At 42.5% G+C, this 23,338-nt stretch overlaps 1 protein-coding gene across 1 annotated transcript; it reads left to right on the top strand.

Moving 5' to 3' along the window:
• The first annotated feature begins 528 nt into the window (after positions 1–528).
• On the top strand, positions 529–21,366 carry slc12a8 (solute carrier family 12 member 8). The gene is made up of 14 exons (XM_071898881.2): positions 529–626; positions 2,279–2,422; positions 3,446–3,592; positions 4,760–4,951; positions 5,476–5,707; positions 12,882–12,995; positions 13,256–13,343; positions 14,543–14,630; positions 16,302–16,448; positions 18,262–18,922; positions 19,028–19,125; positions 19,265–19,382; positions 19,902–19,962; positions 20,475–21,366. Exons 2-14 carry the CDS (start codon positions 2,285–2,287, stop codon positions 20,641–20,643), a joined length of 2,253 nt encoding a protein of 750 aa, XP_071754982.2. The 5' UTR covers positions 529–626; positions 2,279–2,284; the 3' UTR covers positions 20,644–21,366.
• Positions 21,367–23,338: the final 1,972 nt, after the last annotated feature.

Here is a 23,338-nt window from a genome sequence, read left to right on the forward strand (position 1 = left end):
TACCCTTGGGATTTGGGATCAAGTCTGTAACTCTGTTAGTTTCATAGTTGTGGCTAAAAAATTATTGTCTAATGGCAGATGTCCCAGATCACCCCCAAAATCGAATCAATTGTTCCTTGGCCCAAGGCCCATCTGTCTACCAAATTTCATGGAAGAGTTTGAGATACACTGCTGACAAACAAAACAAGGGCGGAAACATAACCTCCATGGCGGAGGTAATAATGCATTAAAATAGAAATAGTTGGGAGTCCACAGAAGGTTAGGGAAGAATAATTATAATACCAATAATAAAGAAATAATGGGAATAATATGAATATTCTAATTTTCTGCTATCCCACAAATGACGTTAATCATTAGACCTACTCAATCTTGCCCACTGGCAGGCTTGCCAAAGCTAACACAGCAGGGCAGTAACACACCCTGGAAGGTTACAGGTGCCAACACATCTACCTGCTGGCTGCTGACGTCTTCGTGCACACGTAGCATTGTAAAAGCAGGGGCTGGGAACCTTGCCCATATTGAGTTGATCATGGAATTACAATTACAGTTTTAGAATTGATTTGTCATTTTGGGACACTGCTTTTTTCTTTCTCCTCGACCTGGAATGATATGGTACTTTGTGAAAGGTAAGGAAGTGTTTTGTGGGGAAAGTGTGGGAATGCATCCTTAATTTTGGCTTGGCCCCTACCCGTGCCGTTCTCCCGGGTGGAGACATCACGCCGAATTCCATTTAGAAAATGTGGTAATTTACTATATGCTTGCTTATCGACAAAAGTACATACCCCATGAAATATGACTCGAGACCTTTTGAATCGTCTGGAACCAGTCATCAATACGGCATACATACAATCCACCAAGCAGCACTTATTTCGATGAAATTCCAACTGTTATATGGTAATTGGTTCACTCTGCTCGCTACCGCCAGCCGCGGTGTGTTGTGGTGGGAGAAGATTGTGAGAAGGCTTAAATTGAAATTGTATTGAAATATGTGCTGTTTGTGGTATTGGGTTTTGCCGAAATAAAGAGTGCCTCCGAATAATTCAGAAAAGATCTTGAATAATATTTTATGAGGTATGTACTTTGCTGACGAGCAATGACACGTGAAATTGACAGTTTTTAAAAAAAAATTAGTTTGGCGTGACTTCTCCATACCTGAGAAAGGCACGTTACCGGGGTCGGGTAGGTTAGCCTGTTGTAGTGTTGTCAGTCGCACTGAGCAGGACACCACAGGTGAAGTGCAACGGTTATATTTTACTACGTCTAAATCAATAGATTTAGGTTAAATTAGGTGAACTATTGGTCCACTGAGAATCCGCGAACCAATGTTTACAAAAATTATAGTTGAGATTAACACACACCTGTGACCGCCAACTGTTCATTTAGTTAAATATTATTGCACAAAAAAAAGTTATGTGTCGCCAGCAACCACTTTGTTTAGCTAACATTGCTATTCAACAACTAGAGAAATAAGAATATTTAATTAGTAGGCCTATTATAGCCTTGCCTACAACGCCTCCTAGCTATTCTAAAATCACTAAACCACGGCTTATTTATATATTTAATATCAGTAAAATGTCAGCCTTCCACTCTGGGTGAAGTTTTCTCTGCAGGCGCCTGCTAGCTTAGCTGTTAAGTAACCAGCACACCCTCTGCTGTATCCGGGTGGCCACCGGGTAGAATATGGGCACACCTCTGTTTAACCGGGATGTGACACCTATAGCTTCAGCTTTGTCTTGTCTTTTTGTTCAGAAGGGAAATAATCTGCAGCTTCCCTCTAAGCAGAGTAAAACTTTGTTGTGAATAGAGATGGATAAATTTAGACCTGAAGGTGAATTATTTTCATACTGTATTTTTTCCAATAATGCTGTGAAAGGTTAATGAATAAGCTTGGAGCGTGTTACCTTCTTCAAGGAAATTTTGTCTATTCAGTGCCAGATTGTATGACTTTATGTAAGCCTGCAGGCTATGACACTTTTCTATTAGATTTACATTTACATTGACTTTTTAGACATTTGCTGACGCTGTTATCCAGAGTGAGTTACAATGAGTGCAACAGTAGAGTAAGCTTCAACTGCTAGATCACCTACATTAGAGACAACCAAAAATAAGGAGGGCAGTTGTCAGGACCTTATAGTTTTCCTGTGCCCATAACAATCCAAAGAGCAACGTGCTAGTGCTGGAAAATAAATAGATTATGAGCCAAGAAGAAAGAGAGAAGGGATTTTTTTCTTTAGCAGAGAGACAGTAAGTGAGGTAATACATCCCATCCCACCTGTAGGTTGCCATGGATACCCTGCCCATAGGTTGGACTGTGCACAGGTATGACCTGAAGGATGATGGGACAGGACTGTTGAAGCTGGGAGGAGGCACTGACACCACCACAAACACACACACCCGTGATCTCTTCCACGAAGACGCACAGGTAGAATATCTTTGTCACTATCAATCTCATTCCTAATCGCCTGGTCAGTTTTAATATATCCCAATTTCAGGGTGATAGAATTGAGGGGTAGCTGAGTATTGTTAATGACAAAATGGGTTGAGTTCCTATAGTTTAAGGATTTTCTGGCTTGGTGTCCAGTGGTTGATTGATTCAGATTTTAAGAGGGTTGCAGGGAAGTATGTTAACTTAAGTTTTCTTTAAAATAAAGGGGGAGCAAGGGGAATGCCACGCCCTTTCATGCCCCATCAAACCATATCATCACATGTTGCTCAGTGGGTAGAATGTGGCATTAACAGTGTCAGGGTTAAGGGTCTGTTTTCCATTGGTTTTTCATTGGCTTACAGTACTGATAAGGCACTTTGGATAAAATGCTTGCACCACATGGCATATAGGATATTATTATGTTAAAGGTGCTACGGGTAGCAATTTTAAACACGAATGTATCACTTTCAAATTAAGTGTGATATCTTGGTATAATTCCCTTAAACAAATGAGACCATAGTCGAGACGACTGGTAGCCTCTATCTCATGCCAGTGGTGTTGGTTAGGCTAGTGTTCCTTAAAAATAAGACCACATTTCCCATAAACTCTGTTGCTTCCTGACGCAAATCTGCCACTCTTCCTCTTCACCTTGTGTGCTTCCTCTGTCAGGGGTTTTCTCTTTGGCTTTACTGAAGAGGATAAACATGTTGGAAGTGATTTTTCCATCAACCTTTCACTCCTTCCACTATTTGCCATTGCCAGAAACTCTGGAAGAACAGCGCCCTCTTCCTGTTTTGTGCCATAAAGCAATCCAGCAGATTTCCTGCTAAATCCGACCCGGTGCCACACAATGTAAAATGCAGTGTAGAGGCCAGTAGAGGCCGCCAGTCGTCTTGCCGATGGTCTTGTTTGTTTACGACGATAATACTAATGTGTCAGAATGAATGTGGTGATGATTTAGTTGATGTTAAAGTGCTGCACGTAGCACCTTTAAACCTTGTGTTGTGTTTCTGTGTTCAGGGCCTCCAGCGGCCTAGCCAGCCATGGTGGAGGGTCAAGCTGTTTGTTTGGGAGCCGGTGCTGTTCGGCACCTGGGACGGCGTCTTCACCACCTGCATGATCAACATCTTCGGCGTGGTGCTCTTCCTCCGCACCGGCTACCTGGTGGTGAGTATAGATCTAACCCCAGTCTATGGTATAGACACATGAGATGTCTATTGTTATCCTAGAGCTTCGGTGTGTTAAATCTTACATTGAAGCTTATTCTTCTGTTGGACTTACTGTAAGTCACTCTGGATAAGACTGTCAGCTAAATACCTAGATGTAAAATATGTAGATAAAGATTCAAAGGACCTTGTTTGATTATGGCTGAGTGTCAATAGGGCTTATTTATACTGTTGGGGGAAAAAATGTGGCCTTTCTCATCTGGCTGCTGCCGTGTTGAAATTTTTTGATGTTATTTTTGCTGTGCCATGGGAAAGACTCTCGCTCAGGACACATTTTGTCCTCGTGTTGATAGGCCTGACCTCACCACAAGGTCTCTGGCACCAGTACAACATGAGTAACGAGAGTCCTTTCCTAGCTTATCCTAACTACTTTTACTACAAAGCAGAGAATGGGGTTAATAAAATGAAAGTTTAATAATCCCAGTGGGGAAATGCGGACGTTGCAGCAATACACATAGTAATAGGATACAGTATAGAAAAATAGGGTGTAAATAAAAATAGAGCAAACAGGGGTATTAAACATAATGCAACCGATAGTGTATTAACTAGAACTGTAAGAATAAAAAAAAAGATATGTTCTAGAAACAACAGCAGTAGAACATACTGAGACAAAGAAAGGAATGGAAAAATATGTATGATATGAAAATACACTAAATGTGAAATATACGTATTCACGAAAATGAATGAAAACGTATTAAAATGTCAACATGTATGCAATATATAATGGATGAGAAAATGCAAGAATTTACCGCATGTATACAGGATGTGCAAAATGTGCATTGTATTTGTATTAGCAGGTATACAGAAGGCCATACATATGTACAGAACGTGTATGTAAAAACTATACACCTTTTAATTTACAGCTGTAGATAACTTAAGTACAGGAGGTGCAGATTTGCAGTTTATCAAAAACTCCAGATGTAGTTACCATAAGAACAGAAAAAGTGACAATGTGCAAGTGCACTGCTGTCTGTTTTCATTGACAGAAAACTGATCCACTACACTACATCCACTTTTGTCAATAAATAGCAAACCAAAGAAAGGAGTGAAACAGCAAAGGGAAGATTTTTTATATTTTGTCTCCATTTCGCCTGATGGCATCATCCAGGGGAACACAGGTGTGTTGCTTGGGATGCTCCTGGTCTCCGTGGTCGTGCTGGTTGCCTTGGTAACGGTGATGTCGGGCATCGGAGTGTGTGAGCGCTGTGGCATTGGGAGTGGAGGAGTCTACTCCATGATCTCTACCGTCCTGGGAGGCAGGGTGGGCGGCACCGTGGGCCTCCTCTATGTGTTTGGACAGGTGAGAGTGTGTGTGTGTGTGTGTGTGTGTGTGTGTGTGTGTGTGTGTGTGTGTGTGTGTTTGACTGTACAAGTGTAAAATATCCGTACTTCCAATTAGAGTTTGACTGATATGTCTTTGAAGCCAGATACCATTTTTTTTTAGATTGAAGCTTAAACTGCCGATAGCTGACAATTTGTGCCAGTATTTAATATCTTTAAATTTGCCAAAAAAGTACAAAAAAATGTCCAGTGTCCCACAGAATTTTATTCTTGTCAGGGTGGAAAAGCCTCTGAAACAGCATTTAGATCATAGGGCGCTAAAACAATAATAATTAAACACATTTAGGCATACTTGTGTGGAATGTAATATGTGTTATCGTCAAGTTTGTGGATGTCGGTGTGTGTTTGCATGGACACTCAAGTACACATGCATGCCAATGGCTGTAACACAGTTGTTATGTGTGTAACAGATCCCATACACTCAGGATTTATTTCCGTCCCACCCACCTTACCTCCCTTGTCGTCCCACCTCCCATCCCGTAGTGCGTGGCCGGGGCCATGTACGTCACAGGTTTCTCGGAGTCGGTGGCGGAGCTCCTGAATCTCCAGAGCCAGTGGGCGGTGCGTGGCATGTCGGCGGCAGTGCTCCTGGCGCTGCTCGGCATCAACCTGGCCGGCGTCAAGTGGATCGTCCGACTCCAGCTACTGCTGCTGGCCGTGCTGGCCGTCTCCACGCTGGACTTTGTCATCGGCACATTCACCCACCTTGATCCAGGTAGGGCTGGGATGATGGGTATAGGGGTGAGGGGTGAAGGGTGAAGGGGCAAAGAAACAGAGTCATGGGTGGGGTTAGACCCATATGGAACCGAGGATTCAGCACTTGCCCCAAAATATTATTCTTCTCAGGGTGGAAAAGGCTCTGAAACAGCATTTAGACCATCATGGGACACTAAAACTCTCCACTGAAATACTAATGATTTTTTTTTATGTAGGTTAGCAGCTCCTTAAGGCAGAGTGAGGAAGGTTTCATTACAAGTTTTACAGACTGACACATCTGAAATTAAAATAATAACCTCCATCATATCAGAGGTGGATGACACTGACTGGCTGATATCTGACTTGTAATAAAAGGCCAATATCAGCCCAGTACATTCGCAAACCATTGTTGGTCTAATCCTAGTCAGGGGAAGAATGTGAGCATTATATTCCCCACAAAAATAGGAACAAAAAAGTTGTACTTTATGACGACATGAGCCACATTTATGGTTGAGTTGCATTATTATTGGGGTTAGTGTTATTGTGCAGCCAGATGTGTTTACATTTGCAATTTACATTTTATCCAGAACAACTTGACTACAACATGTGCAACAGTCAATACACAATATTCCTGGCCAAAGAGTAGTATGTAAGACTGAGTGTTAGGAAAAGAAAACAGCTAAGGAGAGAGGTTTATCAGAGATAATTGTTTATGAATCATATGAATCCATAAAGTCTACCGTCACAGTGCGCTGGACTAAAGTGAATATGTAAGTCTCTTTAGTGCAGCACTCTCAGGACTCTGACTGTTGACTCGAATTGTAAATGTCAGTTAGCTGTTTCAGCCAGTAGGTGTCACTGTGGCATCACCTATATTACTGAATGTATTCTACCAAGACTAGACCTCTAGAGCTCTCTCATCTGTGAGACTGGTGTCTGTGTAACTATGTTTTTGTTGCATATTCAACCCATTTTCCTCATGCCTGTTAACTTGTTTTTGCCCGCTTAGATCCTTAATAGGTAGGGCTTCTTAAAATCCTTAATAATTCTGGTTGTTGTGTTTAAAGATCTAGTGAACGATGGAAGTCTATTGGAACAGCAGACTGCTAGACTTCCGTCACAAACTGCTGTAAAGGCCTGTTTTGTTGCTGCTGTGGTAGCTTAGGCCAAGTCTGAGACCTGTGGTATGTTTACCCAGAAGAACTTTTTCTGGTGAGGAAACATTGTCGCCCTTTTTTTTTTTTTTTTTTTCAGTAGATTGTATTCTTTTGCTGGCCTTCAGGAAGTCCTTCCCCACATTTCCTGTTCTCACTGATTATCAACGTCCTGTCCAGAGGGAAGAGCAAAGTGTTCCAGAAGTCAAGTCAAGTCAAACTTTATTTGGATAGCACATTTCAGACACAAGGGAACTCAATTTACTTTGCATAAAAACAATACTAAAGCTAGACGCATGAAAAAGTAGAGCACACCCACAATAAAAATACATATCACATGGAGAAAAGATACACACAAGTGTCCCTTTTCTTTCTCTCTCCCAGCAAAACACAAGGAGCTCATGCACGGCAAGTCGACCAGTGCTGGGCGGTAGTTAGTTTGGCGACATTAAACTTTAGTACTCCATTTACCCCCGCGTCTCTAAAACCAGCCCTTCATCCCACCTCTCTCACCCCTCCCACCCCTCCAGTCTTCTTCATAGCACAGCTGGCACCGGCCGATTTGCAGTTCCTGAGGGTTTGTGGGAGAACCAGCCATAATGCACAGCCCAGGTTTTTCCAATTAAGAGCTGCTGTGTGTGTTGTGGTGACCTCATGGTTGGCAGAGGGCCAGCCGGTCCCCTAGCTCGCTGAAACAGCCTCGTCTAGCCTCCGCTCACTGGACGCCGAGGCACATCCTGGTTACCTGCCAGAACAGCAAGGAGGAAAAGGAGCCACCGCCAAACACACGTTTATAATACGATAACACCTCTAATCAGACTTGTCAAGGCCGTCACAGTGGAAGGTTTCAGAGACCACAGCACATTGTTGACATAGCTAAGGCATTTCTTGGCAGCCAGGTGGTATCCTCTATCAAAACTAGGGCTAGACCGATGTATTGGTTTGCCAGTATATCAGGCAATTATTGGTCTTTTATTAATGTCGTGCACCTCCAATATGATCTGATGCAGTCTAATTATTTTTGTTCTCATCATTCTGGGTTTCAATGGAGAGTTTTAGTGTCCTGTGGTCAGAATGTGGTTTCAGATGCTTTTCCAACCTGACAAGAATAAAATTCTGTGGGAAACTGGAAAAACAGTTGTATTTTTTGTACTTCTTTGGCATGAAAATGGTCAAATTTAAAGATATTGAATATCAAAATATCGGCTATCAACAGCTTCAATCCAAAAACGTTGACCTTCAAAAACCCATGTCAGTCGAACCCTCATCATCACCACCATAGCTGAGGCATGAGTTGGCAGCCATCTACCATATCCTATCAAAACATCTACCGAACTTCTCTATCTCTCCAGTGATGCAATTCAACAAAACCCTGACCTACTGACCGCTGTGTGGTAATATCATTATGAGTGGAAGGATTTAGGTGTGTTATTATGTATATGAACTGTCAGTTGATGTTCGAGTGATCTGGCTTCCTCATCTCCCCAGCCACAAGGAGCTGTTAAGTGATTGATTATGACAAGTCCTTCCTGCAGTGCTGTGGCAGGTGGAGTTGGAACCGAAAAAGTGCGTGGCCACAACATGTTAGACAGTTCAGAGAGGACCGTTATTACCCCTGACGGGAGGAAAAACCATCTGCCAAGTGTAGTTTTTTCTTGTCTTGAGTGTACACTCTGGAGATCATGGCTTATTTTGGTCAGTAAAACTGCCAAGGTATTGTCTCTCGCAACCAAAGTGTTCAACCACAAAACCATCCAACTATGGTGCACAGATGAAATACGACCAGGCACGCCTCTCTCTGTCCCTCCAATTGAAGCCTATTCCCCGCAGAACAGGAAGCCGTTATGTGCTTCGCGGGTCTGGGGTTTAGGGTGTTAACCAGACTCACCCACATTTTTGGACAATGACAAAGAGAGGAGGCCGGAACTGAGATCTGAGGCCTGCTGCTACTCCAGAGACCGCCACATCATCTCTTCCTGTGATCCTCACTACAGTATGGCGTTCTCAATCATCTGAATGGGATCTGCCGCTCCTCTGTAGCATCATGGTCTGTTCTGGATTCTGTGTGCCGCATTTTATGTGTGATAGTCTATTTCCATGGGGGACTAAGATGTCAGAGAGTTAGAGAGAGAGGCCTCGGAAGCTCATGTAATGGGACTACACATTCCAGTCTGTATCAGTGGAATGCTGAGCTGGAAAAGGAGGCCCATTCTCTATGTACACTTGCTAGTCAGACATATTGTCTGACTAGCAAGTAAAATATGGATGCTCTCACCACTGTATTGTCTAATAATCAGGTGCATTAGGGGCCAGGGGCCTCCGAAGCCTCAGGCCCTGTGGCCCGATACTGCCAAAGGATGTTGAACCAGCACATACAGCGCAAGCTGACCACTAGGGCCCCCCGGCCCCTCGCCACATACAGCGCAAGCTGACCACTAGGGCCCCCCGGCCCCTCGCCACATACAGCACAAGCTGACCACTAGGGCCCTCCGACACCTCGGCAGTCAGCACATACAGTGCGAGCTGACCACTAGGGCCCCCTGACACCTCGGCACATACTGTACATACTCTTTGCCGGAGATCAAGCAGAATTGAATGATATATGATAAGTGGGGGTGTGTGTCTTCATAGTGCAAGGCAACGAGACAAAGAATAGAAATAAAAAGGTATGGAGTCTTCATTTTTTATTTTGGATCATTTTTATGCACTCCTGTTATAAAATGCCCACTGGTCACTCCATGACATCAGCTGGTTTGCACCTATAAATAAAAATTATGCTTAAAAATGACACAACAGGCAGGCATAGAAGGTTTAACACTCGGTTTGCTAATTGCCAGGTTGCTAATAGCTAGCTAGCATTATCGTTATTTTTCCTTTTCTTAAGATCATGAAAAAATACTCTTGAGAAAACAGCACAAAGAAAATAATGCTAATAACTCATTGTCATTTATGTCTATAGAATCAGACCTTGTCAGACAGCTAGACTTTGATGAACTAGTGGATGATTTTGCGAGGAGGAAGGTAAGAATGACACCCATATAGGAAAGCCTGGCCAGAAAAGGTCAATACGTAGCAAGAGGCAGGACTCTCACTTCCTATTTGTCGTAAGGAAAAAACTGGGGCAGATCAGACGTCACTCTCACATTCACACTCCCACTCAGTTTGGCTTGATCAATTTACCTAACTTGCACATCTTTGGACTGTGGGAGGAAACCCATGTAAACACGGGGAGAATGTGCAAACTCCACACAGAGAGAACCCGGGCCGGGGTCAAACCCAGATTTCCTTGCTGCGACGCAACAGCTCTAACCACTGCGCCATTGTGTTGCCCCTCCTACCAATCCTGCTAATCTTTTTTTAAGCCGAAGCGCCCTTATTGTTTAACGTAGTATAATGGGTCTGCCACTGGGGGGGCTCCAAAGACATGTGCCCAGGGGCCTCGAGGGACCATGATCCGGCCCTGACTGGAATGATTTCTCTGGTCAGACATCTGATATTAAAATAATAGTAATCATAAAAACATCATCACTAGCTGTGGTCAAGGAGAAACCTCCATCATATCAGAGGTGGACGACAATGACTGGCTGATATCCGATTTTTACCAATATCAGCCCAGTATAATCCAAAGAATAACCAGGCTTTTCTCTTTTCTCCTTTATTCATGAGAGATCAAATGCTTAAACGTTGTCAGTGTAACCAAACATTCCATCCATGTTCACAGAAATCGTTTTGTCTTATAAATAAGTGAACACCCTCAGCTTCACACTCGGAGAGAGCTCAGTGCTGAGCGCTGTGTGAGTCAGGCTTGGTCGGGTGTTGGAGCGTGATGTTATATAGAGGGTGGGGAGCCCGCGGTGCAGACATGGACACTGACTGCCCTGGCTTAGTTACATTCTGATTGTTTGGATAGAGGGTGGTCTCATCAGGTCACAGGGTGGACAAGGGTTTGGGCTCCTAGTCTGGGTTTTTACAGCCTCCTTACATTTCGACCCTAGAGAACATGTGGATAGCAAGAAAAGCTTGGTTGGAATAACTACGTCCAGCCCTTTTGGGTTTGGCTTTTGTCATGCATTTCTAAAACAAAAGACAAAAATGAGCATGCTCACTCTCTCTCTCTCTCTCTCTCTCTCTCCCTGTCTCCCTCTCTCGCTCTCTCTCATTCTTTCAGTCAGACTTGGAAGCTGCTGAGCTTCTGAAAAGGGTGGTGACTTCCTTTTGGATAAACATGTCATTAATCTGAGAGAACACATTCTTTCCCATCGCAAGATAACCAAGGGGGAAATGTCCGGTGTTGTAACATAGGCGGGTCCTTCAGATTTGGCTCGCTGGGTTAAATGACCCCCCACCAGTGCAGACCTGTCTTTCCCTGTACTCTCTCCGTACTGGTCTCGACTGGACTGACCTGTACTGTCATTAGGCTGCACATTTTTAAAGGCCCAGTCTGGAAGCACAGGATAGCGCTACTTATTCGTGCCACTAATGTTGGTTAGTATTGGACAGCCAATGTAGTTTATAACTTTTTTTTGTTTGGCGTTTGTATTTTTTGGGAAGACCTTTGAGTCATGGTGAGATCTGAAAGCCGCAAAGAGATTATTGCATCAGCAACACCTCCATTCGATACTGAAAAAAAAATCCAAATTAGTCATTTAGTCTTTTAGTCTAGTATTGAGTGTTAAAATCTTGTTTTCCTGTAAACAAGAGAAAACATCTACCAATGGGGTGAGATAATTTGACTTTCCATTACATTTTTACCTGTTTGTCACCTCATCAGCAGATTTTTCACTTGTTTAAAGTAGTAATCCATTACATTTTTATATAAATAAATCTTAATTTTGCTGCTCTCTATCACTGATATAACACAATAGTGATTAGTTAATGAAAGCTTTTACATTTGCTGTTCTAAACACCCAGTGTCTGGTAGCTCTTTCCTGGTAAAAACCACTTTTAGAAGCTAATAATAGCTGTTATGAAATGGTTGTGGCCAAAAAAAGCAACTTGCGATATTATTGTAGATCTAATTTTAAAAGAATTTTGATTGCTGAGAAGGACAAAATGCAGCACTTCATTGGTGGGGAAACACTGGGGTTTTTATAGATTTATGTAGAGTGTGCAGTCTTTTGGTCCTGCACCTCACAAATACCAGTGTACATTTTTCCTCTACTTTCATCTTAAGCAGTCATCCACATTTTCTCATTTACAACTCCACCAGTTTTTTTTCTTGAACAAACTCTGACCACTCTGATGACAACATCCCAGTATTAATCTATTTTTCTTCCACCAGCTGATGGCTCTCATGTCCAGCTTTCCAAAAGCACCAGGGTGACATCTCATACTGCTTGAAGGAGGCCCGTTATAGTGCTTATGTATGAACACACCTCTGGCCCTTTTCACAGGGGTTAGACTGATGTATCTGTCTGATATTGACCTTTTATTGTAAATCGAATATCGGCTGGTGAATATCGGTGTCGTCCACCTCAGATATGATGGAGGTTCCTCCCTGACCACAGCTAGTGAATATGTTGTTTTTATTTTATTATTTTTGTATCAGATGTCTGACCAGAGAAATCATTCCAGTGTGATGTGGGAGGATTTTACTCCACAGCTTCAGTCTGTAAAACCTGCAGTGAAACCTGCCTCACTCTGCCTTAAGGAGCTGCTAACACATGTAAAAGAATTTCATTAGCATGGTTTTCAATTCTATTGATGTTCCATGATGGTCTGAATGCTGTTTCAGAGGCTTTTCCACCCTGACAAATGCTGTTTTCATTCATTGTTTTCATCATGTGGGTGTTGTGAAGCCCTTTGAGATTGTAACTGTGATTAAGGGCTATACAAATAGAATCGACTTGACATAAAAATGGTCAACTTTGGTCAACATGAAAATGGTCAACTGAACATTGACACAAAATATCAGCAATCGGCAGCCTCAATCCAAAAATATTGGTATGAGTATTGGCCTTCAAAATCCCATATAGGTCTAACCTTAAGTATTGATGTTGATGTGCTTTGTTATTTGTGTACTGTTGCTTCTTCTGTCAGAGCATGGCTTCATTGGTTATTCGGCCGAGCTGCTTGGCAGGAACATGATGCCGGACTACAGCACAGGGGAAAACTTTTTCACCGTCTTTGGGGTCTTCTTCCCCGCTGCCACAGGTGAGCTGCCCCCATCATCTCTACTTGATCTCCACTTGATCTTATATTACATAAGAAGCTTCGATTACAGGTCACTCAAGGTTATCAGCATAGCACTGGTATACCAGAATACATATTGTTCTTTAAGATTAACTCAATACTCAAACTTTTGAATTCCTGCATTACACCTAACGCATCCCCGTATTGTATGTTATATGAATTATTTGTGGTGTGTGTGTGTGTGTGTGTGTGTCTGTGTGTGTGTGTGTGTGTGTGTGTAGGAGTTATGGCAGGCTTCAACATGAGCTCAGACCTTCAGCGGCCTGAAAACAACATCCCTGTCGGAACGTTAGCAGCTGTCTTCACCTCGTAAGAAATGACACAAACGCTACACTAAATGACACAAACGTTACACTAAATGACACAAATGTTACACTAAATGACACAAACGCTACACTAAATGATACAAACGCTACACTTAATGACACAAACGTTACACTAAATGATACAAACGCTACACTTAATGACACAAACGTTACACTAAATGACACAAACGTTACACTAAATGATACAAACGCTACACTTAATGACACAAACGTTACACTAAATGACACAAACGTTACACTAAATGATACAAACGCTACACTTAATGACACAAACGTTACACTAAATGACACAAACGCTACACTTAATGACACAAACGTTACACTAAATGACACAAATGCTACACTTAATGACACAAAAGTTACACTAAATGACACAAACGCTACACTTAATGACACAAAAGTTACACTAAATGACACAAACGCTACACTAAATGACACAAATGCTACACCAAACAACACAAACCCTACACTAATCAACAAAAGCGCTACACTACGACATAAATGCTACACTAAACGATGCAAAAGCTAAAATAAACTGTAGCTATGACAATACAGTAATGAACAAAAACACTACAGTAAACTACAGAATAAGCTACACAGACTACAACTACAGTAAAAGCATACAGATTGAACTACAGTAAAAGTAATATACTGACGGAACTACAGTGAAAAATAAAGACTAAAATGTAGTAAAAGTACCCAGACTAAACAACTGTTAAAGTATAGACTGAGCGACAGTAAAAGTATGCCTTGCTCTACCCATTGAGCTACAGAACCACTTTTTTGTACTTTAGCTTCATGTTCATGCCTGTTGCACAATTCCATATCACACCACTATTACAAGATTGCAACATACATTTCTCCTTCTATTCAACTTGACCACATCGTTCAAGTTTTCAAATGAAACGCCCCCAAAGTTCTTTCCCTTGGAATATGATTAATCCTAAAAGGTGCTTTCCAAATGTGTTTCGTTTTACTTGTGTGGTGCAGTCAGACCAATCAGTGGCATAATCTTAAAAGGGTAACCTCTGCCCTTCCATTGTGCAGAACAGACAAACCCAGAGTTCCAGTTTGACCCATATCAGTCACTCGGGTGTGGATTTGCGTTGACACAATTCTCCTATTAATAGTGAGAGAGGACCAGTTGATAATGCTGTGTGGTGTACTGTTGGTGACCCACAGGTGGTTCCTGTATCTGGTCTTTGTCTTCCTCCTGGGGGCCATCTGCACCAGAGAAGCACTGCGCTATGACTTCTTGATAGCGGAAAAGGTAACCTCCTCCTTCTCTCTCTGTCTCTGTCTCTCTTTCCATCCTTCCCTCTAAGGGCCTGTCCCTCTCTACCAGGAGGGATTCCCCACAATGACAAGCTCCTCTTGTTGATGTTGTGTGGTTAATGCATATCCCCGTTTGTAATGCCATCCAAAGGTCACACTATGTCCAATCCCTGGCTATCTGTAGGTTCTGTAAGCTTTTCAGAAAGATCTAGTACCTGTAACTGAAACCTGATACCTGATACGGTAACACTTTATTTTCTGGGCTCGCAATTTCCTAATAATTTCCTAGAAAGGAACTGTTCATTTCTTAGGAAGTTTCCTGGAAAGAACCATGAAATTATGTACTAACTAGAAGGGCACTCGGAGAGCGCAGACCTCCGCCAAGGTTCGTGCTATTATTGCTTGTTCGTGAGTCGGATCCGGATCCGCTCCAAAATTTAATGGGTTCTTCCTTGGCCCATGCTACACCCTTCCACGAAGTTTCATGAAAATCGGGCCAGTAGTTTTTCCGTAATCCTGCTAACAGACAAACAAACGGCACCGAAAACATAACCTCCTTGACGGAGGTAATAATTATACGGAAAATCTGTTGTTTCCAAGACAGAACCATGAAATTATGTTGTAGTTATAGTTAAATAGTAGTAGTTATAGTTAAAAATTAGAAATTAATTAAAATGAAGAATTCAACAAATAACTATATTATATAATTATATGAATAATGACTTCTGATAATTGACCTCTGCCTATTATTTTTTTTGCAGTTCTTTCCAGGATCCAAAATTCTTTTAGAAATGTACAGTATCTTATCGACTCCACCAGGCTGCTTACATTTTCTATATAACTAATACATAATTTCATGGTTCTTTCCAGGGAACATCAGCGCTACCCTTGATACCTATAACTATAACTTGTTATAAGAGTATCAAAATCTCCTAGTCAAGTAGAAATACTGCTACTTTGCTGAAATTTTACTTAAGTAGAAGTAAAATTACAGGACTGAAATTCTACTTAATTCTACTTGCTAATTTAAAATGTACTCAAACTGAAGTTACTGAATTACTTATAAACAACAGTCATTATCAGATCTTTCCCATGCAATGCCAGAAGTTATGAGAGGGAAGAAATGGATGAAATGGGTCAGGGATTGTGCATCTGTGTGTGTGATGGGTACAAATCAACCTAACAGCCCACCTCAGTGGGTGGCGCTTTTAAGGGCAGCTACATTAATTTCCTGGCCCAAGACAGCTCTTAACCTATTTCTCAACGTTTTTGAGTGTTTTTAATTACTAGTAGATCATGTAACTGGGTCTATTGAGGTTACTGAACATAAATATCTTACACAGCAATGTAGACTGAATGTACTTTTTAAAATAGTTTTTAGATATAAGGTTTTTAAGAAATATAGCAGTTTTATATGACATTGCCAATTGGTGTGTGGATATGACTACAAAACACTAATAAATCCATACTATTACCACCTCATGCTGGGCCTCAAGTAAAATCATAATTGGCTTTAACCGATCATCGAATCTTTTCAGCGTCCCTTACTTCTCCATCAGTGGTCGGCCCACATTGTTTTCATAAGGGGCTGGCTGCAGCGGAACTGAACTGGGTGTAGTCGCTGTGTTCCTCTCCCACCCTCTGTTTGTTTTCCCTCTTCCTCCAGGTCTCCTTGGTGGGTTTCCTCTTTCTGCTGGGCCTCTACATCTCCTCCCTGGCTTCCTGCATGGGCGGCCTGTACGGAGCACCCAGGATCCTCCAGTGCATCGCCCAAGAGAGGGTCATCCCCGCCCTGGCCTTCCTGGGAAAAGGGGTGGGTGGGTGGATAGAGCAATGAACAACATGAGCATGTACATTCCGATTACTTAGTGATGGTGTGTGTTTGCGCGCTCCCATACACTTGCACTTTCAACCCCCATGGCTAAATGAGAACTGTCACACACTACATCCAGCACTGAGCCACTTAATATGTTTACAGGCACACTAATAATTCAATCTTAACCCGATAAAGGCATTTATATTTCAGTAGTCGGTGTATTGCCTTCATCTGATTATCTTAATGGGAGTAAGGTGATAATCAGAGTAAGCAGAACCCGATTAACAGACCTAGATTTCTGCTTAATCTTTCTTTTTATTTATTTGGACATGTAAAGGCCTTAGTAAATCTTTTTTTTTTTTTTTTTTTTGGGGGGGGGGGGGTTCAGACATGGTAACCCAAAAGTTGTATTTACATGTCAAGTTTATTTACAAAGCCCTTCATCCTTCATCATTAAAGCATGTCTCAAAGAGAACGGGCCTACCTAGATCTAACTAATCAATCACAAAACAAAATGATGCAATACAGTATGAAACAAGATAAAACAAGAAAACAAAACAGAGACAGACACAGAGAAAATACAGAAATAGCAAAGGAAACAACATGGCACAGTGCAGACTGATTATTAAATAAATCCATATAAACTGGGTTACTAGAGAAATCACATTACTTTGAGCCATGTAAACATTGTAATTGAAATATTGCCTTAAGCTGATTACTCCCAGTAATGGGGGTATTGGTGCGCATGTAAGCATATCAGAGTGCCTGGCCTGGATGTATAGGGGGTGTGGTGGGTGGACTCAATGGGAAACGGTTAGAGGACTGCCTAATTATAGAGTGGCCGTCTCCACTCTATAGAAGCGAGGGGACCGAGTGCATTACAGCGATGACTTATGACACACTGCTGCTACACAAACACACACACACACTCACTCACACACGCATACAGTCACGTTCGCGTCCCGACCCCAGCCACCTCCAATTTTCCTCAGACTTCCCCGGGCGGCAGCAGCGTCTGACCTCTCTCAGCGGGCTGGAATGAGGCCCTAGACATCTTGGCCCAAATCAAAGCCTCAGAACAAACGCAGGAAGGGCGACAGGCGGGGCCCGGCCCTGGTGAGGCTGGAGGCCCGCCAGGCACACAGCGGCGCTCCTTTAGCTCTATGATGGGACTGGAGCAGTGAAAGCAAGCTGGTTAACAAACTATGAATTAGAAAGATTTTTCCCAAGTAAAGAAAAAGGGTTATTGTTGGTGTATTGTTATTGTACTCTTGTTATAGCTGGTGTTTCAGTTATACCTAATGATTTACCACCGACACTCCGTGCTCTCTTTGTCTCTCTGTCCAGGGGTGTAGTGGAGGGTAAACCCACCTAAACTCAGTTTACACACCTTTTTATTTGTAGAATAAAGCTCAGCAAAAAGCATAAACTACAGTAATGCTTTTCTGAAATTATAATTTGTTTTTGTTTATAATGGTGTATTTAAAAACACTTCAATACCCAGAAATCCTGTAACGTGATGTGTGTTAAGTTAACTGCACACAGCACGCTCCTATTTATCAACCTAGCCAGTATGTGATGCTTTATGCCAAAGGATACCAAAGGGACGAGGAAAATATCTAATGTTGGTGAGTTCAGCTTTCTCTGGACGGAGTGCTGCTTACTGCTGTTTCAGCTCCACTTTGTGATTTAGGCTGATAAGATGGCTGACATTTTTATGTATTCTTACATAAAAATGTGTGCAGCTTTAATCACCTTTTTGTTTGCCATTACATGACTCTCTCTCCCACTCTCCCTCGCACTAAAACAGAAAGGCCCTAACAAGACCCCAGTGGCAGCTATCTGTCTGACCAGCCTGCTGACCATGGCCTTCATCTTCATCGGCCGGGTCAACGTGCTGGCCCCCATCGTCACCATCAACTTCATGCTCACCTACAGCTTCATCGACTACTCCTACTTCAGTGTGGCCATGACTTACCAGCTCCAGACCAAGGAGAGGAGGGACGCCCTGCTCCTGGCCGGGAGGAGCCAGCGGAGGCCGATCAGGCAGAGCTCCAGGCCGCTGCTGGAGGTCACCCACCAGAACTATGGGAGCGGAGGCAAGAGTCCGCAGGGTAAAGGCACTCTGTTGGAGTTCACTAAAGACATGGACCGGATTTTTCCCCCTGTCCCAAATGGAGACGCTGGGGCTGAGAAGATCTCTTCCACGCAAGAGCTGAGCAGCAGATGCAAGAGCAGGAAGACCAAGGTTCCTGCCAAGCAGATGCTGATGGACAGCTTCGGTTTGGACCTGAACAGCAATGTGTCAGGCCAGGAGACGGGCTCAGCTCCCCCGGAAGAGGAGGCCGAGGTCCAGCGTGGACCCGGGGAACTGGGGCCCGGGGTTGGAGAAGACCCTCAAGTCAAGTCCCCTCCTAAACTGAGCCGTGTCGAGCTGGATCAGTCCGCTGGGCCGCACAGCCACAACACAGGTGAACAGCTTTACCCGTGACACACTAGACCGGAGAGTAGAGATCACAGAGGTTCTTTGTGGTCGCGTTTTATGTAGTAATCTGACCCATTCCTAAATCTCCCAGGTGCTGGTGGTAAACCAGAGCACCAGAGCTTGGAAATCAAACCCATGCCGGATTCATTCTATGCCAAGTTCTGCAACCACTGGGTCGCTCTCATCGGTGTAAGTTACACATTAAAAGATATCCATCATTTCTTTGGCAGCAGTATGTAGTTTAGTAGTTCCAATATGTCATATTTTCAGCCAATATGTCCAAGTGTAAATGAATAATATTAATGTATCGCTGTCTGTTTTCTTTCAGGCATTGTGCTCCATCCTGATAATGTTCGTTATTCAGTGGGTCTACGCCTTAGCAAACATAGTAGTGGCCTTGCTGCTCTACTTCTACATTGGGAAAACAAGTCCTGGACTACCCATAGGTGACTGTCTTAGTACATTTCCTCTTTTGAGACCGCATGGCTTCATCATTAGGTCTAACCGTTACTTATCATCCCCAGAGAAAGTGGACTGGCTTATGTGCTCTTTGCTACATTCTGGTGAGAGTTTCACTTGCAGTGTCTTTGCCTGGCAGCTGTTGTGGCTTAGGATTTCTAGAATAGCTGGATGGGATTCCCTGCAACTGTGTGTTATACAATCTGCACATAACGACATGCCTCAGCCCTCTGACTCAACAGTCCTGAGCATGAGCTCTACAAGTGTCAACCACTTGTTTCACAGGTGGCATGGCCAGTGAGATGCTGTTCATACTTCCCTGCTCTGTTACTCCGTTTCTGTGCACTGATACTACTTTAGATCATTCTAAGACAGTAAGCAGCTTTTCCAGAGTAAATGTAGCTAATTTGTTGCACACTGTTTGGCCTTTTTGGTGCATCTACTATTTTCTGCACGTGTCCAGGACAACACTATAACAGTCTTTGTTTTTTTTTATGTATTTGCAGGAATTGCAGCTCGATTCAGCTTTTTCGCATGGCTCAAATCAACACTGAGTAGCATTGGCAGGTATATGTCAATTTTATCACTCTGTTACAAAATGCCCAGCCTGGAATCAGAATAGCTTTGGTGCATAGATTGCTCCACTACTCTCAAATTGGATGGAGTTCATCATTAAGAATGTGTGAGAGCTGATTAAGAGTTTGAAATGTAATTTAAACCTGTAAAATGCCTATTTATATTTGCATTGTGTATAAAGAGTAGTCAATTGAGTTACCTGGAATGAGAAAAAGGGCTTTTTCCGTCATTGTTAAGTATTGGACATTCGGATCACAGTGCTGTATTATGCAATTCTGACAATCTTTCAAGAATCTTACATCCTAAATAATCTGTCCAGATTATTAATGAAGCACGGATTTTCCATGCAGCTCATGACCTATTGGCACTGCTATTACTAAGTCCTAGCGTATAAGATGAGGAATTGTACCTGTAAATAATTTCATTTACAATTTGCTGATAATTTAATGGGTCACATCTTCACCTTAAACCCATTTCTCCATACCAATCCCTTTTCCTCTCAGGAGAGACGGTTCTCCCAAGGACCAGATCGTGGTGACGCCCTCACTGTCCGGGGTCGGGATGCAAACCAAGCAGCTGACGGAGGAGAACGCCGACTTCGCCTCTCGTCACCGCTATCACCAGTCCTCCTATATCGAGGCGGATAGGATGGTGCCGCCGCCACTCAACTGACTGACTGACACACTGGCTCAATTACATGTCATGGTAGACAGGCTGGGACTGCAATTTCGCAGATTTTGCAATTTGCCTTTAGACAGTGGCTTTAGAGTCATGTTATCCTGTCTGGGCCACATTCTGTACCCATATTCTACTGAACAGGAACATTCAGCGGCTCAGATCATTTTCCTGTGGTGGCCGTGGGAAAGACCAGCTGCTTCTTTGGAGTTGCACAATGTGTGTGTGTGTGTGTGTGTTTGTGTGTGTGTGTGTGAGTGAGAGAGAGAGAGAGAGAGAGAGAGAGAGAGATCAGAGGTAGGTGGATTGTTAGTGCTATTTCTTCAATAAAGTAAAAATTAAAACTGGTTGAATTGTCCTCATAGACTATAAGGGTCAAACTTCAATTGTAGCATTACAGTCACAGAAATATATAGTGTGTGTATATACAGTATATACAATATGTGTGTGTGTGTGTGTGTGTGTGTGTGTGTTACAACCTGCTTTACAGGAGGGAAAACATGTCAGATGAAAACTGCATTTACAAATCATCTACCTCTACAAATGGAGAAAATCATTATGTGGTTTTGGGGCAACAGCAGTGATTAGCCAAAGATCTGCTTAAAGCACTCAGTTGTGGAAGAAGGAAGAAGTAACGCCACAGTGATTGTGAGAGCATTTTACTGTATTTGTATCCCTTACTACATATATTTCAATAATACATCCATGTTGTCCATGTCATGTGGATTAATGTGTGTCACAGTGTTCAAGTCGGTCTCTCTTTGTTCTTGCGGCTGAACAGTTTGCAGAGCCGAGAGAACCACTTCCTTTTCTTCTTCAAACACCTGAAGAGTGGCACAAAGTGCAACACTTACAACCAGCTTTAGCGATAGGTGTTTGACTGTAGTGTTATTTAAAATGCCAAAGTGAACTGTATCCTTACAATTACATAATAACAGTATGTGTTTTTGCAAATACAAGGTATTTCAATACTGTTAATTCCCCACAGCAAAGTATTATTCAGCTCTGAGAGGTGTTTTCTAATTGGTAATGCCTCTAGGACAGGTCACCTTCACTCCTGTGGTACTGTTGAGTCGTTTTGATTTTCCTTGTGCTGTTAATGGAGACACAGATTCAGTCCGGCCTGGATTTCTTCCTCACCGCTCTGTCACCAGGCAGGTTTGAGCGGTTTGTGGTGTCATCTCTACTCTTGGTACACTCAGTGAAAGCCACAGAGCTGCTAGGGGCCTGTCTCACCAAGCCGGGTTAGTGGTTTAGCAAGCTAACTTACGCCATGGTAACTTCATACCTCTGCTCATCCAAACTGCTTTGCAAGGCTGCTGTGGAGTAGTAGCACCAGTTTGGAGGTGTTACAGACTGGATGAGGCAGCTTGATGTCCACAGCAGGCTGGTAATTTGTGATATGCTGCAACCTATTTGGCTCTATGAAACCAGCTCCCCTGCATTGCTGTTTTGATGTGTGCTTTCATCCTTTTGTTTTGATTTCTTGGCAACTGCCTTGGGGTGCAGTAGGTGCCACACACAAGGTTTGATTAGCCTTGGGTTTGAGAGTTACACAGAGAATGTAATTAGCGGGCTCCAAATAGTTGAAGGAATATAATCTTGGTCCGTGCATGAAGTATGGGATTTTTCATTATACAACGTGAACAACTGCAAATGAATTATACTTTATGCACGGACCAATCTTGTATCAGTGAAATAAATTGAAACAAGAGCCCATCTTATAACAGCACTTAAGGTCCTCAGTAATTTTTTTATGAAACACTCAGTGTAAAGCCCTTATAAATTGTTGCATTGTGATATCAGTAACAACTGTTCTTACAATAACACTTGAAAGTAATCTTGAGGCAATCATGGAATCAATTAAGATAAATGAGAGAATAGCAGCATGATTTTTAAAGACAAAGCAGACAATAGTTTAAGTCATAATTTAAGTCCAATGAGCCATCACGCATCATAAGGTGGTTTCAGAATCAAAAGATATAGATGATCAAAACACAGCCAAACAGGAAAAGGGAAGGGGCCTAAATCACATCACTAATAAGTAGGACTTTTTCCTGAGCCCACCAAGCCATCAGTCAGTGACTTTGTTATCAAATAGCAGCCAATCAGGAAAGAGGGAGGGGCTCGGTTGACATCGATAATCAATGGGATGCTCACTCCCGAGTCTGACAAGCCATCACTCATGTAAATATGACTTTTGGATCAATAGAAATAGAAAACCCATAGGAAAATCTATCCTGAGTCTTACGAGTCATCTCTTGTCAGTGTAACTCAGCAGGTAGAGACAGAAAACAGACAATTAGGAAAAGGACAGTGGCATCAGTGACATCTAATCAACACAAAACTCTCTCCTGAGTCTGACAAGCAGTCACTCATGCCAATGCAACTTTGGAGTCAACAGATATAAACGATTAAACATCTCAATGTGACTTGCAGAACAATATAGACAGTAAAAAAATGAATGCCTAATGGTAACATATAATGACAAAATACATTATTTATTACCATCAGCTGTTGTCCTCTAAACGTAACATCTCAGTCGGGTATCAAAGAAGCCAATGAACCCTGTGTGACAGAGGCCCAAGAGTCTGAGTCAGAGTTTCATATCAACCAAATACTAAAACACTAGGGTATCCCATCCTGTTGGGTAGGAAAAATGTATCACATTAGGCTACTATATAAATGTGGT

The sequence above is a fragment of the Centroberyx gerrardi genome, chromosome 10, assembly GCF_048128805.1.
Source record: "Centroberyx gerrardi isolate f3 chromosome 10, fCenGer3.hap1.cur.20231027, whole genome shotgun sequence".
In the NCBI taxonomy this organism is placed as follows: domain Eukaryota; kingdom Metazoa; phylum Chordata; class Actinopteri; order Beryciformes; family Berycidae; genus Centroberyx; species Centroberyx gerrardi.